The 16,703-nt window shown below is 45.1% G+C and overlaps 2 protein-coding genes across 3 annotated transcripts in view; both read right to left on the reverse strand.

The window, feature by feature from the left end:
* The window catches only part of LOC311253730 (uncharacterized protein), a 34,883-nt gene extending 20,003 nt beyond the window's left edge, over positions 1-14,880 (reverse strand). For both annotated transcript variants that reach the window (XR_014621845.1, XM_084384212.1), the window contains exons 1-2: positions 14,733-14,880; positions 13,402-13,509 (exon numbers count right to left, since the gene is read on the reverse strand). Coding sequence is in view for 1 of the 2 variants with exons in the window: in XM_084384212.1 (XP_084240338.1) it covers positions 13,402-13,433 (32 nt within the window). In the remaining variant the exon portion in view is untranslated. The remainder of the gene's footprint in view (positions 1-13,401; positions 13,510-14,732) is intronic.
* On the reverse strand, positions 111-1,364 carry LOC311253732 (uncharacterized protein). The gene is made up of 2 exons (XM_084384215.1): positions 396-1,364; positions 111-145 (listed from the first exon to the last, which is right to left on the reverse strand). The coding sequence occupies exons 1-2, from the start codon at positions 1,355-1,357 to the stop codon at positions 142-144; spliced, it is 966 nt and encodes a 321-aa protein (XP_084240341.1). The 5' UTR covers positions 1,358-1,364; the 3' UTR covers positions 111-141.
* Positions 14,881-16,703: the final 1,823 nt, after the last annotated feature.

Genomic DNA, 16,703 nt, shown 5'->3' on the forward strand with positions numbered 1-16,703 from the left:
GCACTTTTCCCAGCTTCAGGCTCATGTTAAAGATGTACTCCACAATCCTGCACAGCTGGTCTGCACAGGACTTGAGGACCCTGGAGCTGATCCCGTCTGGACCCGTGGACTTCTTCACCTTCATCTTCCTCAGTTGATTCCTCACCTGGATAGTGGAGAGGGACAGATTGGAGCAGGGGGGCTGAGTGTCGGGTGGGGGAGGTGGGTGAATGTCAGGGGGGGCAGTGGAGGGTGTCTGCGACATGAAAGCAGTGGAGAGGGAGGTAGAGGTGAGAATGGGGCAGGAAACAGGTGGGGGGGAAGAGGTGGTGGGGGGCAGCAGAGATGAATGGGCCGGGGGAGGGGTGGGTGTCTGGTCAAACCTATTGAAAAATAGGTTCAGGTCGTTCACCCACGTCTGATCCCCGGCAGCCTGGGAGTCTGGTTTCCTCAGTCCTGAGATGGTTTTAAGGCTTTTCCAGACTCCACTGATGTTACTCTGCTGCAGCTGGGCCTCCATCTTCCTCCTGTAGCTGTTCTTCCCCTCTCGGATCTTCTTCCTCAGCTCCTTCTGCACAGCCTTCAGCTCCTCCTTGTTTCCTGACCTAAAGGCCCTCTTTTTCTCCTTAAGGAGAGCCTTAATGTCAGGATTAATCCAGGGTTTGCTGTTTGAAAAACACCGTACAGTCCTGGTGGGTACAGTGTTTTCAACACAGAAGTTGATGTAGTCCGTTATGCATCCTGTTAAGCTGTCGATGTCCTCCCCATGAGCAACACACAGTTCTTCCCACACAGTAGAGTCAAAGCAGTCCCTCAGAGCCTCTTCAGACTCCTCAGTCCATGCTTTAACTGTGCGGGTTTCCACTGGTTGCCTGTTTACAAGGGGCTTGTACACAGGCAGGAGATGAACCAGGTTGTGGTCAGATCTTCCCAGGGGAGGGAGGGGGGATGAGTTGTATGCCTCCTTGCTGTTGGCATAGAATAAGTCCAGTGTTTTATTGTCTCTGGTGTGGCAGGTGACATACTGAGTGAATGTGGGCAGGGTGGAGGACAGAGAGGCATGATTGAAATCCCCAGAGATGAGGAAGAGGGCCTGTGGGTGCTGTGTCTGCAGTGAGCTTGTGACTGAGTGGAGAGCGTCACAAGCTGCATCAGCGTTAGCAGAGGGGGGGATATACACAGCGAGTACGATCACCTGTGTGAACTCCCTCGGGAGGTAGTACGGCCTCATGCTAACCGCTAAAAGTTCAATGTCTTTACTGCAGACCTGCTCTTTAACAGTGATGTGCCCAGAGTTACACCATCTGTCATTAACAAACACAGCCAGCCCTCCTCCTTTCCTCTTACCGCTCTCTGCCGTCCTGTCCGCCCGCCGCATTTGAAATCCGTCCAGATTAGCGTCCGTGTCCGGGGTCTGCGCCGTTAGCCACGTCTCAGTAAACACCATGATGCTGCTCTCACGGTAGTCCCTCTGATGCCGGGTCAGTGCCGTTAGCTCGTCCATCTTGTTGGGGAGAGATCTTACATTCCCCATGATGATGGACGGGAGGATGCGCTTACAACCGACCTCTGGTCTGACAGGAGGCTTCGCTCCTTCCTTGGGGTTACTGCGCATATTGCCTGCGAAGACAAGGACTCCTACAGTTAAAAATCCTTTCTGCTGGATTGTCGGCATTTCACAGGGAAGCACTGTGGTGAACGAATTGTAGTGAGCAGGTTTGGATATGTAATGAGCGCGCATGCGCGAGTGTTCAGATAGGAAGTGATGCTTCAGTAAAGAGTCAACTACACGTCTTGGTCTCTGGTCCGTTTGTTGTATTACGAGGTACAAATAAGTACAAGACATGGTGTCAGAAGTGACCGTCCTCGCCTCTGATAAGAAAGCAACTACCCGACGCAAGTAAACGGAAGGTTCGTTGCAGTTTACCGACGGGAAGAGAACTTTTCGCCAACTCCAGTGAAGTGAGTGAACTAGCAGAGCTAACGTGAAGCTACGTTGACACAACATCGGTCAATGATACAGAGGGGAGCCTTCGGAAAGTAAAACAGAATGGATTCTCTATTTTCGATTAGTCCACCAGAAGCATTTGACTTCGGAGACTTTGGTAGTTGGCCACATTGGAGCCGACGCTTTGAAAGATTCCGCATAGCAGCAGGACTTAATCAAAAAAGTCAAGAGTATCAAGGGAACTCCCTAGTGTACACTATGGGAGATATGGCGGATGATGTTCTGAACACGTTAGCACTGTCGGATGGGGACAAGAAAAACTATGACAAAGTAAAAGAAGCGTTTGACAAGCATTTCATTTGCAAGCATAACGTTATCTACGAGAGAGCTAAATTCAACAAACGTCGCCAGGAGCCCGGAGAAACGGCAGAAGCGTTTATTACAGCTGTGCATAAAATGGCTGAGCATTGCCAGTATGGAGTTCTCAAAGATGAGATGATCAGAGACCGCCTTGTCGTAGGTATCAAAGACCACGCACTTTCAGAGAAATTACAGCTAGATTCTGAGCTAACTCTTGTGAAAGCTACGACGAAAATCCGACAAAGTGAGGAAATTAAAAAGCAACAGCCTGTATTAAGAAGTAGCACTGATGCCACTGAGGCAAACATGGATGCAGTTGGATTCAAGTTCAAACAGAAATTCTCCCCACATGGGAAGAGTGGCTTTAAGCCGAAGGAAAGAACAGTGCAAAATTATGCAAATGATAAATGTGGCAGATGTGGAAGGATACATGAAAACTCATTCAATGCATGTTCCGCCCGCACTGCTGAGTGCAAGAAATGTAAGAAAAAGGGACATTTCGCCGCTGTCTGTAAAACTAAAATGAGAATGGAGGAAATTAAAGAAAGTGACTTGGATGAGAGAGTTGAGTCATTGTTCCTGGGCACAGTGAATTGTACAAAATCCGACACATGTTGGCAGAAGTCAGTTGCAGTGAATGGCCAGCAGATGGTGTTCAAGTTGGACACGGGCGCCGCAGTGACAGCTATCCCAGCACGCTTGTACTCAAAAAAGCTACACGGGGGGCTGTTACCGACAACCAAAAGACTGTGTGGACCAAGCAACGCTCCCATAGAGGTAAACGGACATTTTACTGCAGAGATTAGCCATAATGGAACTGTAGCAAAGCAGCAGGTGTACGTTGTGCCAGGTTTAGTGACTCCTTTGCTGGGATTACCTGCTATACAAGACCTTGACCTGCTCAATCCAGTACAGGCTATCACAACAGCGGAAACAAGCTACAAAGAACAATATCCCAGAGTTTTCACTGGCTTAGGTAAGCTACAGGAAGAATACAAAATTAAACTAAAAGACAATGCCTCTCCCTTTGCCCTCGCTGTGCCACGTCGCGTGCCATTGCCATTAAGGGGAAAAGTCCAAGAAGAGTTAAAAAGGATGGAGGAAATGGGTGTTATTTCTCCCATAGAGGAAGCTACAGAGTGGTGCTCAGGTATGGTTGTAGTACCAAAACCAAATGGAAAAATTAGAATATGCGTTGACCTAACCCGCCTGAATGAAAATGTGTGCAGGGAGCGACATATTCTTCCAGCAGTTGATGAAACACTAGCTAAACTAGCCGGAGCTAGAATTTTTTCCAAACTGGACGCCACTGCTGGTTTTTGGCAGGTGCCTTTGCACAGAGCTTCAGCCCCACTCACCACCTTCATCACGCCCTTTGGTCGTTATTGCTTTAATCGTCTCCCTTTTGGTATATCGTCGGCCCCTGAGCACTTCCAGAAGAGATTGACGCAACTGCTGGACGGCCTGGAGGGAACCTTATGTCATGCAGATGACATCCTGATTTTCGGTGCCACCCCCACAGAACATGATGAGAGAGTGCATAAAGTGTTGCAAAGACTGCAGCAGCATGGCCTCACTCTAAATGACAAATGTCAGTTTGCCGTGAAGCAGGTCAAATTTCTTGGACATGTTGTGAGTGCAGAAGGCACACATGCAGATCCAGAGAAGATCAGAGCGATTAGGGAGATGCCACCACCGACAGACGTGTCCGATGTGAAGCGCTTCATGGGAATGGTCAACTATGTGGGAAAGTTCTCACCTAACATTGCAGAGCTCACAGGACCTATTAGAGAACTCCTGAAAGCAGAAAACATGTGGATGTGGGGAGCAGCGCAGCAGAGTGCATTTGATAGAGTGAAAGACGAGCTCAGTTCATCTGCTGTCCTTGCCCAGTACAGCCCAGACAAACCGACAAGAGTGTCAGCAGACGCCTCTTCGTATGGGTTAGGAGGGGTGCTGTCTCAGCTTCAAGACTCAGGAGATTGGAGGTCAGTGGCTTTCATATCCCGCAGTATGACTGAGACAGAGCGCAGATATGCCCAAATTGAGAAGGAGGCCCTTGCAGTCACCTGGGCTTGCGAAAGATTTCAGACTTACCTCCTGGGTCTGCACTTTGTGATGCGAACAGATCACAAACCGTTGATCAGTCTCCTCAGCTCAAGGCCGCTTGATGACGTCCCACCTCGCATCATGCGATTTAGGTTACGACTTATGCGTTTTTCCTACACGATCATACACGTACCAGGAAAAAACCTAGTGGCAGCCGACGCTTTATCAAGAGCGCCACTACAGTCGACAGCAACAGAGGATGACCTTGTGCTTCAGAATGACGTGAACGCTCATATCCAGGAGGTCATTCAGCAGCTCCCAGCCTCACCTGAGAAGTTGCTACAAATAAGGAGAGCTCAGGAGGAAGACCCCGTGTGTAAGCAGCTGTCCTCCCTGATCCACACAGGGTGGGAAAGAAACAGTTCGGCACCACAGTTAAAGCCCTTCTGGCAATACAGAAATGACCTGCTGATGGTAGATGGCCTGCTAATGAAAGGAAACAGGATACTGATCCCATTAAGCATGCAAAACGACATCTTGGACAAACTACACCAGGGTCATCAAGGCATGGTGAAATGCATGGCCAGGGCGCATGAATCAGTGTGGTGGCCAGGGCTGACCACACAAATCAGAGAGAAAGTACGTCAGTGTGAAATTTGCGCTAAAGAGTGTCAAAATGCCACAGAACCTCTGATAACCACACCCTTGCCTTCACGCCCTTGGGAGCGGCTGGCAGCTGACTTATTTGAGTGGAAGAAGGGTCAGTACTTAGTTGTCATTGATTATTATTCACGTTACATTGAAGTTGTCAATCTTACACGCACTTCAGCAACAGCTGTGATCGAGAAGATGAAAGCCATCTTTAGCCGCCACGGAGTGCCGGATACACTCGTCACAGACAACGGACCACAGTTTGCTGCCACTGAGTTTGCAGATTTTGCTAAGGATTACAACTTTCAACACGTAACCAGTAGCCCCCGTTACCCACAAAGCAACGGGGAAGCTGAACGGGCAGTAAAAACTGTCAAAGCCTTGCTGCAGAAGAGTGAGGACCCTCACAAAGCACTCATGACGTACAGAGCAACTCCTCTTGCTCATGGAGTATCACCTGCACAGCTCCTGATGGGGCGAAACATTCAAACACCCCTTCCGGTGAGTCCAAACACCCTCACACCAGCCTGGCCGGACTTAAGGGCTTTTGAGTTGAAAGACCAGGAGCTGAAAAGACAACAGGCTGAGGGATACAACAGACGACACAGAGCACGGGAGACACCACCTCTCAAGCCAGGTCAGAAGGTTTGGATACGGAACACAACACACACAGGAGTCGTCTCTGGCTCAGCAGGGACACCACGCTCTTATGTGGTTCAAACCTCCACCGGCAGTCTCCGGAGAAACCGTTCTCACCTGAGAGTGGTGCCTTCATCGTCTAAGGACCAGCCAGACTCTGCACAACACACCAGGGCTGGCAGGGAAGTCAAGCCTGTGAAAAGACTGAATTTGTAGTTTAGTGTTGTGTGTATACATGGAGCAGAATAAACTCCATACCACAACAGAGAGGATCAGGCAGTCTACCCTACCTCTCAGTTAGGTTATGTACTTACCTTAATGTTCAAAAAAAAAAAAAAAAAAAAGAGAGAAAATGAGATGTGATAAGTGATGTAACATTGAAATCAACCAGTTAATCTAACCAGTTTACATATATGCTCATGTTTACAGTGATGGTTAACATGTCATCTGTTCCCCTGCGTAGAAGGTAAAATCTGCATTAGGCTTTAATAGCATATGATTTCAGTTTTCTATAAAGAAGTGGAAAGTCTCAGTTTAAAGGGGGAGATGTAGTGAGCAGGTTTGGATATGTAATGAGCGCGCATGCGCAAGTGTTCAGATAGGAAGTGATGCTTCAGTAAAGAGTCAACTACACGTCTTGGTCTCTGGTCCGTTTGTTGTATTACGAGGTACAAATAAGTACAAGACACGAATCACCTCAGAATTTGATGAAATTGTTGAGGAGTATGGCATTAGCAACAAAATAAGCTTCATTCTGACGGATAACATATCCAACATGAAGCGGGCCCTTAAAGTGAGATTGCCAGACTCAGAGCAACCTGAAAGTGACAGTGATGACCTTGATGATGAAATGATGTGGGAGGACGTAGAAGACTTTGAACAGCCGTGGTCATCAGGTGAACGCTTGTCTTGCTTCGCACACTCGCTCCAACTGGTCGTCAGTGATGGCATGAAAGAAGTGAAGGTAATTGCAAGAGCCATTGCTAAGGCCACCAAGTTCACAACCCTGCTTCACAGCAGTTCTAAGGTCAGAGACATGTTTGAGACCCACTTTGGGGCTAATAAATCTATCCCGGCAGCTAGCAATACCACAGGGCTGTCACAGAAATGTGCAGCGAATGTGATACAGAAAATATTGCGTTTTCAGTCCGAGAATGGGCCCAAGCTGAAAGACCTTTGTACTGTGCTTGAGCCTTTTTCTGAGGCAACAGACCTCACAGAAGGAGATATTGTGGTTACCATCAGCATGTTGGTCCCCACCGTCCTGGAACTTACCTCAACAAGATGGAGGTGCAGCTGCCGCAGATTGTGACAATAGTTAGAGCACTAAAAAAGTCTTTAGAGAAGAGGTTCTCAGGGATCTTCAGATGGATCAACATGGAGCAGGGGGATCCCGAGGAGCCATTTAATCATCGGATCTACTTCCTTGCCGCCACCGGCATAACTTTTTTAAATGATGATGACCCTTGCTGCTATTGTGTCACGTGATTTGATTGGCTGGTTTCGCACGCAGACGGCACGTTACATTTGACCTTTTGACGTTGCTTGGCGTAGGCTATTAACCGCTAGCTTGCGAGTTAGCATCATGGACCGATTTACTTTCGTTATCCCAAAAAAATGAGTGAGAGTGGACGATGGCGGTTGCGGCGATTCACACACACATTCCAGCGCCAGCATGGAGGATAGAGTGATGGTGCCAAACGTGGAGAATGAGAATGAAGGGGAGGATGAAGACAAGGAAGAGGCATTAACTGGAACGGCGTCAGCGGAATCAGCGGCGACTGCTGCATCCGCAGAGGGTTTATTTCCAACAACAACAGACTCTGACTCTGAGACCAGAGGTAATGCTAACAGACACGAAAATGAGAACGGTGCCGAGATGGAAGGGCGTGCTTCAACGAGCGGTGAAACTGTGGTCACGGGCGGCAGGAATCTTGGTGGCCCTGTGGATTTGAGCCAAGACCCAGCAGAGGGACCGAGGCGGCCTCAACTCCAGTCATACATGCGTCAGAGATTTGGATCCCATTCCCAGCCAACTTTAAGGAGTTTTAACTACTTGTGGTTCAAACAGTATTCGTGGCTGCAATACTCGCTGTCAATTGATGAGGCCATTTGCCATGCCTGTAGGCATTTTTTCCACCACCTTGGCCATGGGCCGAGTCACACAGAAAAGAGCTTCACCCATGCCGGGTTCACAAACTGGAGAAAAGGAGCAGAGAAACTGGCTCAGCACAATGCAAGTGCTTCTCACAGACTAGCCATGGAAGGATGGTGTGAGTTTAAGGAAAAACAGAAAAGCGGGTCGAGGATTTTGACGCACCTTGATACTGGACATAGCAAGATTGTACAAGAAAACAGGCAGTACATGCAAGCAGTGGTGGAGTCACTGCAGTTTACAGCTTGTCAAACGATTGGACAGAGGGGGCACAGAGAGGATGAGCAGTCCACCAACAGAGGTAATTTCCTTGAACTGTTAAATCTGCTGGGGAAATTTGACAGTACTGTGTCAAAGAAATTATCTAGTGGACCCGGTAATGCTAAATATGTGCACCATGATATTCAAAATGAGCTGATTGATATTATGTCCAGCATGGTGAGAGAACAAGTAAGCAACGAGGTTAAGCTAGGAGAGCACTTTGCTCTAATGGTGGATGAAACAAAAGATGTGAGCAAGAAAGAGCAGATATCTGTTGTTCTGCGTTGCCTAAATAATGACAACATTCATGAGGAGTTTCTGGACTTTATCCCTGCAGATGGCTTGGATGCACAGTCTTTACTCAAGTCAGTTAAACAGACATTGGCTAAGTGCAACATAGACAAAAATGCATGCATTGCACAGTGCTATGACGGGGCATCTGTCATGTCCGGGTGCAACAACGGTGTCCAGGAAAAATTTCGCCAAGAAGTGCCACATGCACTTTACATCCATTGCGAAGCGCACAGACTAAACTTAGTTTTAGTTGACTGTGTGCATAATGTGAAACCAGCTGCAGAATGCTTTGCAACAGTCCAGATGCTGTACAACTTTTTTTCTGGGGCAGTGACACACAAGGTGTTCATGGAGAAACAGCAAGAACTCGAGCCCACTAAACGAACAGCAGAACTGAAAAGACTATCAGATACCAGATGGGCCTGCCAATATTCTACACTGTGGGCAATAAAAAGAACAATCCCTTATATCTTAGCAACTCTTGTGGATGTGAGCAACCAGACGAATGCTCATAGAGCTACTGAAGCGAAATCACTGATTGGACTTATTGATGCACAGTTTGTTCTGCACATCTATATGCTGGAGAGCATATTTAGTCTCACAAAAACCTTATCTGATCATTTACAGGCCACAGATTTGGAGCTGGCATCTGCCATTGACCTGGTCTTTGCAGTTGTTGATGCCCTCAATGACAAACGCAATGCTGAAACATGGACAAAAATCTGGGACTGTGCCAGTGACATGTGTGAGTCACTTAGCATTGACATGCAGCGCCCACAAGTGAGGAGAAAAAAACAGCCCCGCCACCTGCTGGAGTTTGTGGTGAGCAGCCAAACAGGATCAAAAGAGCCACTGGAAACTTCAGATGACTATTGCAAGCACTGCTTTTTCCCCAGTAATCGACAGATTAATCAGTGAATTGAACAGGCGATTTTCTTCTGAAAGCTGCCACATTCTGAAAGGAGCAGCAGCTGTTAACCCCAAACACAAGACATTCATGGACAAAAATGCCCTTTTGCCCATGGCTAAACACTGTAGAGTCTTGGAGGAAAACCTTGGAGCAGAACTTCACCAGGTAAAAAGACTTATTGTGAGGAAAAAACAAAGTGGGGACGTTGTCAGCACCACCCATGATGTGCTGGTGCTATTGAGGACATACAAGGATGCTTTTGTCGACCTGTGCAAACTTGTGTGCATCTCCATGACACTGCCCATCACATCAGCTGCATGTGAGAGGAGTTTTTCCTGCTTACGGCGTTTAAAAACCTACCTCAGGAACAGAAGTGGATATGCCCGAACCAGCAATCTGGGTGTGCTGGCAATCAGCTCCAAAAAGGACCAAAGAACTGGATGTGGATGCAGTCATTGACCGCTTCGCAGCTAATCACAACAACAGGCGGATCATTCTCTTATGACTAGTGAGTACACAATTCTTTTTTGACAGGTCTGAATTATGCTACTTATTGTTTGTTAGTTTCAGTGGAGCCCTAAAAGGAGGGGAGAACAGAGGAGGATGGGAGTGGAGAGGAGTTTATAGGACACACAAGAGGAGTGACACACAAGTTATGTAGCCTGTAACAGTTTATTTTGTTAGATGGCTTTGTATATTTAACTATATACTGTGCTACATTTGTTGCTGCTCACAGTTGCACTATTTTGTAAATCTACAGATGTTCTCTGTGGTGCTTGTTAAAATAATTCACAGTGCTTATGATGTTACATGTTACAGCCTGAAACACAAGTCGGACAAGATCTGGAACCCTTTCTATTTAGTTTTGGAGTGATGGTGATCAGCTGCTGTTTTTGTTTTGTGCCGTCATGTTATTTGGTTAGGGGACATAAATACTGGGTTGATTGTATGATTGTTTTGATAATTGAAGTAAAGCAAAACACAAAACCCTTATGTACAGTATATTAATCTGGGATCAATAAATCTTATTATTAAGATTATTTTTTTGGTGTTTGTTGTGTCAGAATTCACTAGCACCTCCTATAAACAATCCGGCCCCCCCCCATGGACCCCCCAGTAATAAATCTCTGGAGCCGCCACTACTTGTCCCCAGTTTGGTTTGAGCTGGGTAGATTTAGATGTCCATAATGGGGACATCTGTCTGGTAGCTGAAGTCCGTGGTATAAAGTGTGACGAGGAAAGGAGAGAGGACAGTCCCTTGTGGAGCCCCGGTGTTGCTGACCACAGCATCTGACACACAGTTCCGCAAGCGCACGTACTGTGGTCGGCCAGTGAGGTAATCCACAATCCAGGACACAAGGGGGGGATCCACCAGCATCGCCGTCAGCTTGTCACCCAGTAGAGCAGGCCTGATGGTATTGAAAGCACTGGAGAAGTCAAAGAAAGTGACCCTCACAGTGCTCCCCGGCATGTCCAGGTGGGCGTGGACACGGTTCAGCAGGAAGATAATGGCATCCCCGACTCCAATCCGGGGCCGGTAGGCGAACTGGAGGGGATCCAGGTGCGGCCTGACCATAGGCCTGAGCTGCTCCAGGACGAGTCTCTCAAGGGTCTTCATGATATGTGACGTCAGTGCCACCGGTCCGAGAAACCACTGGGCTGCGGCGTCTTTGGCACTGGAACGAGGCAGGACGTCTTCCATATCACAGGGACCTTCTGGAGGCTAAGGCTCATGTTGAAGACACGATGAAGCACTCCACAGAGCTGTTCGGCGCAGGCTCTGAGAAACCGTGGGCTGAAACCGTCAGGGCCTGCAGCCTTACCGGCGGGGAGTTTGCTCAGCTGTCTCCTGACATGAAGCGGTGTAAACAGTGCAGGTCGAGGAGGGGGAGAGTTGGAGTCCACAATGAGAGGAGGCCAGGTAGCATGGGAGCCAGAGTAGGTGTGAGGAGTGGGGGATGGGTGTGAGGTGCTCAAGAAGTTGGATGGGGTGCTAGCAGGAGGAGGAGGGGGGGTCTGAAGCTGTGGTGGCTGGAGACAGTCAACAGGAGAGCCAGCAGGGGCCAGGGCTGCAGTGTCAAATCTATTGAAGAATAGATTTAACTCATTGGCCCTAGCCACACTACCCTCAGCTCCACTGCTAGTTGGTCTGAAGCCGGTAATGGTCCTCATACCACTCCAGACCTCCCTCATGTTATTCTGCTGGAGTTTCCACTCCAGCTTCCTTCTGTAGCCGTCCTTAGCCTCTTTGATCTTGACATTCAGGTCCCTCTGAATGTCCCTCAGCTCCTCCTCTTTTGTAAGTCAAGGCTTGTTGTTTGGGTAACAGCGCACAGTCCTTGCTGGGACAATGCCCTCCACACAGAAATTAATGTAGTCCGTAATGCACTCAGTAAGGCCATCAATGTCCTCTCTGTGTGGCTCACAGAGTACATTCCAGTCAGTCACCTCAAAGCAGCCCTGCAGTGCCTCATAGCAGTCCTCTGACCATGTCCTCACTGTGTTTGTGGTCACAGGCAGCCTCTTCACTAGAGGCACATAGCAGGGGGTGAGAAGCACCAGGTTGTGATCTGATCTTCCCAGTGGGGGGAGAGACGTGGAGGTGTATGCGTCCTTTACATTAGCATACAGCAGGTCCAGGGTCTTCTCCTCTATGGTTTTACAGGTCACATACTGGGTGAATTTCGGGAGTGTTTTTTTAATGGAGACATGGTCGAAGTCACCCGAGATTATAATGAGAGCACTCGGGTGAGCAGTCTGTAGTCCGGCTATTGTCGAGTGGATGACGTCACATGCCGACATCGGGTTAGCGGACGGTGGAATATACACAGCCACGACAATAGCATGTGAGAATTCATGGGGTACATAGTAGGGACGGAGAGCCACAGCTAACAGTTCAATATCCGAGCTGCAGATGCGGTCTTTGATAGTAATGTGACCAGGATTGCACCACCTGTTGTTCACATAAACAGCAAGCCCCCCTCCTTTGCGCTTACCGCTCATAGTGCAGTCCCTGTCAGCCTGGACAGTGTGGAAACCCTCCATGGAAACATTGTGAAAACATTGTGAAACATTGTGCTTATAATGGCCTTTGAATAAATATATGGCATCATTGGCCTTTGAATAATATTTGCATATCGTTGTGATTGATTAAGCATTAGGCCTATGCCATTTCAGTGATGCTGATATTATACGGTGTAATTTGGCTACTATAATTGGAAATAATGCAATTTCAAGTTGATAATTGTGTGTATCTTTTATATTTAAAATTCACGTTTCATCTACAAATTAAGTACAATTTAAATCATATTTAATTTAAATCATAACATGTTTCCCATAGACTTTTTTTGAGGTGCAGGGTGGTGTTGGAGGCTTGTTATTTTGTTAGATGACTTTGGGACTATAGTCATGTCAGTCCTTAACAGCACTCAAGAAGTCAATCCTCAAATAGCGTAGAAATAGCGGTCATGCAATTGCTACACATATTTGATGCATTATGATACATGCACTGTCTCTGTATTATTGTGCCTGTAGTTGAAATAATACAATCTCATATTTATACTAAGCAGCTGAACCCAATATGGTGCTTATGTTCTACAACTCGTGCAAAATGGCAAAAAAAAATAGTTTTCTTTTGGTCTCGGTCTTGAGCTGAACTAGTCTTGGTCTTGACTTGGTCTGCCTTGGTCTTGGTACTCGATACTCTCTGGTCTTGGTAGTGTCTTGGTCTCGGTTTAGGCAGTCTTGACTAAAAGTCTAGTTGTCACACATCTTGAGAACAAGAAGCTTAGTGGGGACATTTCACACACCCCGTTGTCATCATTTATGGGGACCAGTTGTCTCCAGGTCATCAGAAACCTCACACAAAGTTTGTACTCGTACACCAGAGTAAAAGTGCATTGTGGGGACGTCATGAATTTCCCTGATTAGAGCAATATTTCTGTCCAAGGAAAATGTCTACTAAAGTTCAGATCTATCCTAAATGTCCCTTAAATCATCTGCCTTATGGGTGCAGTAGATCAAACTGTATGGCTCACCTGATTCACAATAGATTTCCCTCATATTGACCTTACTTGTTGCATTTACTTGCTTAAAGATAACAGCACTAAAAGAAGACTCAGAGACTCCAGAAGTTAACATCAACTATGAACGTACCTGTTGATAAGTGTCCTGTGGACAAGAAGCATCAGTTATCTCCATCTCTGTAACGACAGCATGGTTGGAGCCTGTGACAGGAGGAACATCCCTTGTGGTTGTGGTCGTCTGCAATGATTTCATGGAAGAAAAAAAAAAAAAAATATGTTAAGCAATTGGTCAATTTGATGTTAACACTAATAATATTCAATTAGAGTAATACATTTCCTTAAGGACTTAGCTCTAAAGATAAAGACATGCCTACACACCAGACTTCAGAGGAAAACAAACACCCAATTCTACTGCATTTTTTCCTACAATTACTTCAGCTATTGTGTGCTGTCACACATCTTGAAAACAAGAAGCTTAGTGGGGACATTTCACACACCACGTTGTCATCATTTATGGGGACCAGTTGTCTCCAGGTCATCAGAAACAAAAAAAGTTTGTACTCGTACACCAGAGTAAAAGTGCACTGTGGGGACGTTGTGAATGTCCCCGATTAGAGTAATATTTCTGCCAAAGGAAAACATGTCTATTAAAGTTCAGATCTGTCCTAAATGTCATAAATTCGTGAAAGTATTCATACACAGATTGATTAGATTTCATTTATTTTTCAAATGACGCTACATTCAACCACCATGTTATTCTGAGACAATAAACCCTACACACTTAAACACTGTGCAGTTGTGACACAAACTTGCATTCGCCATGGGCAGTCATCTCCTCCATAGTCATATGTAATTTCCTCACCTTCCTTTATGTCACATAAGTGTGGTCTTCCTTCCACATCAATTTTTTTCATCTTACAATTTGGATGTCTGTGTTCATTTTTATTTATTTATTTATCTATTTGATTAGGACAATGCATATTAATCAACATATCAGCGAAAAGCATCAATGTAAATATGCCGGAGTTAGCACAGTTGCTAAATTTTATCCGTTGTCCTAAGGCAGGATAAAACATGTAGAAATCTTACAAAAAATAAGTCTTGCTTCACATCAAAGTTAAAAGTCCATACACAAAGTAGAAAAGAAGAAGTGGTTACCCATGAGAGCATCATCATTAACTAAACACCCAAATAAACCGTCTTCTCTGGAGGCATCAATACTTAAAAAGGATAAAAAAAACAAGTAAAGGGAGGGGGAAAATATTACAGAAATGAAAATAGTCTCCTACAGGTCCTATACAATTATTTGTTTTAACTTTGATACATTTCGAAATGTATTTCATTTACATTGCAGGATCATATTAGCAGATGGCAAAATGGCGATCACTGATTGTGCAAGCCTGTATGTCAAATTTAACAATGTATATAACTATAAAGCAGTATAGTAACTGAAAATCTTACCACCATGTTTTCCCTCTCCACTTGAATGCAAACAAAAATGCAGAGCATGAGGAGTGGTAAGAGCTTCTTCTCCTCTGGGCTTTGTCATCATCAATCAAATCTCCCCTGTATTCAACTACAAAGTCTCCTTTGCAGAATGAACCTTGGGTGAATAAACGAAACATAAAAAAATTATGTCCACTACAATTGTTTTTTGATCTGTTGCTTAATGTATTAAAAAATACACACTGTAGATAAAGAGCGAGAATAATGACTAATTTGAATTTATGAAAAAGTGGTAGTGGTGTGCTCATGCCCTGTCTTTATACTGTCAAACTCAAGAAAATGCTGGGGCTCTTAAAGAAAAGGGTCAACATGAGAAAAAAATGTTTTCAGCCACGAAGCTGCTGCTGAGGTGATACATGCAGGCAGTGCATCACCTCAGCAGAGGGAGGAGGACAGGGTGAATGGCTGTTACTGACTGACGTCTGTATTCTTTATCCTTTCTAAACTTCACTCAATATTATGATTTTAAGGAATATGTATTTATGTTTACCTACATTTTGACTCATTTCCAGTGATATATTAGTTTATATAGTGATGTTCCTGCTGTTAGCTTTACTGTTGCTGCTCTAGAAACAATAAATAATAATAGATAAAAAATTCTTATTATCTGTTTAGCACATAAACAAAAACATGAGTTCACTCAAGCAATACAGGCAAAGGCACCGAAGCAACAAACACTCGTGGATACTTTCCAAAGGAAAAAGAAATATCCTCGAGTCAGCGACATGGCAACAAATATTACAGAGGTCATTGAATTCATCGCTCCGGATAACCAGCCCACCTCTGTGGTAGAGGATCAGGGTTTACTTACTGACTTTGTTTACTTGTTGTTTTTGTTAAACTAATGAAAACCAATGTTGCAATAGGGTATGCAGAATAAGAAAGAGCCATATGAAAGTATTTACTTTGTTTCAACAAAATAAAAAAAAGCTATTAAGAACAGCTTGGATGCAGGTGTTTTTTTTCGTAATGCAGCTGTATTATCTAAGAAAATATTGGGCTAAGTATCGGATCGGGACTTGGTATCGGCAGATACTAAATATTAAATGACTCAGATCGGGATCAAACTGCAAAGAAATTAATAAAAAATGAGATAGCTTAGGCATCAGTTCTAGTAAAATAAGGTTACAGGGTTTTAAACAATATGTTACCCAAGTAGCATATGGACTCTTCCCCTTAGCAAACTGAAAAACAGCAAGCGTAAACATTCCATTTTTACCATCTCTTTTTTTTTTTATTGTGCTATTCCAGCTCAATTTCTGTTAAATCCAGCTTGAATTTAGTTGTGAAATATTGAGTTTATTGTGTAATGAAATCAATCAGTACAGTGGGGCCCCCAAATCCTTCATTTAACATATTGTTCATTTATTATTTTCTTCTATGATATATATATATACACATATATTCTCTGAATTTGATTTCCACTGGCATGATTTAGGTTACACATCCACTACATTCTTAATTAATATTCTAAGCAAAACCTGGCTTGCTACACTGTTTAATGACTATAACCAACCAACACTAAATCTTCGATATTAACTGCGCCTCGTCTGAAAAGCATGGCTCTAAAAACTTTGCCCACTTCAATATGGTTGGATTATCGTAGCCCACATAAGCATGACTTCCGGTCAAATTGTGATCAAGTCAAGTGCATTGTGCTGCGAAACCAACCACCCATCCCCCCACACCAGGTGTGATGGACTCAGTGAATATAGCCGCTACATTCCTACCGTGGCAAACATAAAATATAAAAAATAAATAAAATAACTGACACCCGAACATACAAATGACCTTAATTTTAACGAGTCAGTCCACCCTGGTGACCGAAAACTCTGATAACTGTCTTAAGCTGACTGTGACTGCTAGCAAGTGCTAATTTATGATACACCTGTGTTCGGCAAGCGACCTTTAAACAAGAAAGCCGAC

Source organism: Pagrus pagrus, assembly GCF_965226575.1.
Source record: "Pagrus pagrus genome assembly, contig: HAP1_SCAFFOLD_39, whole genome shotgun sequence".
Taxonomy (NCBI): domain Eukaryota; kingdom Metazoa; phylum Chordata; class Actinopteri; order Spariformes; family Sparidae; genus Pagrus; species Pagrus pagrus.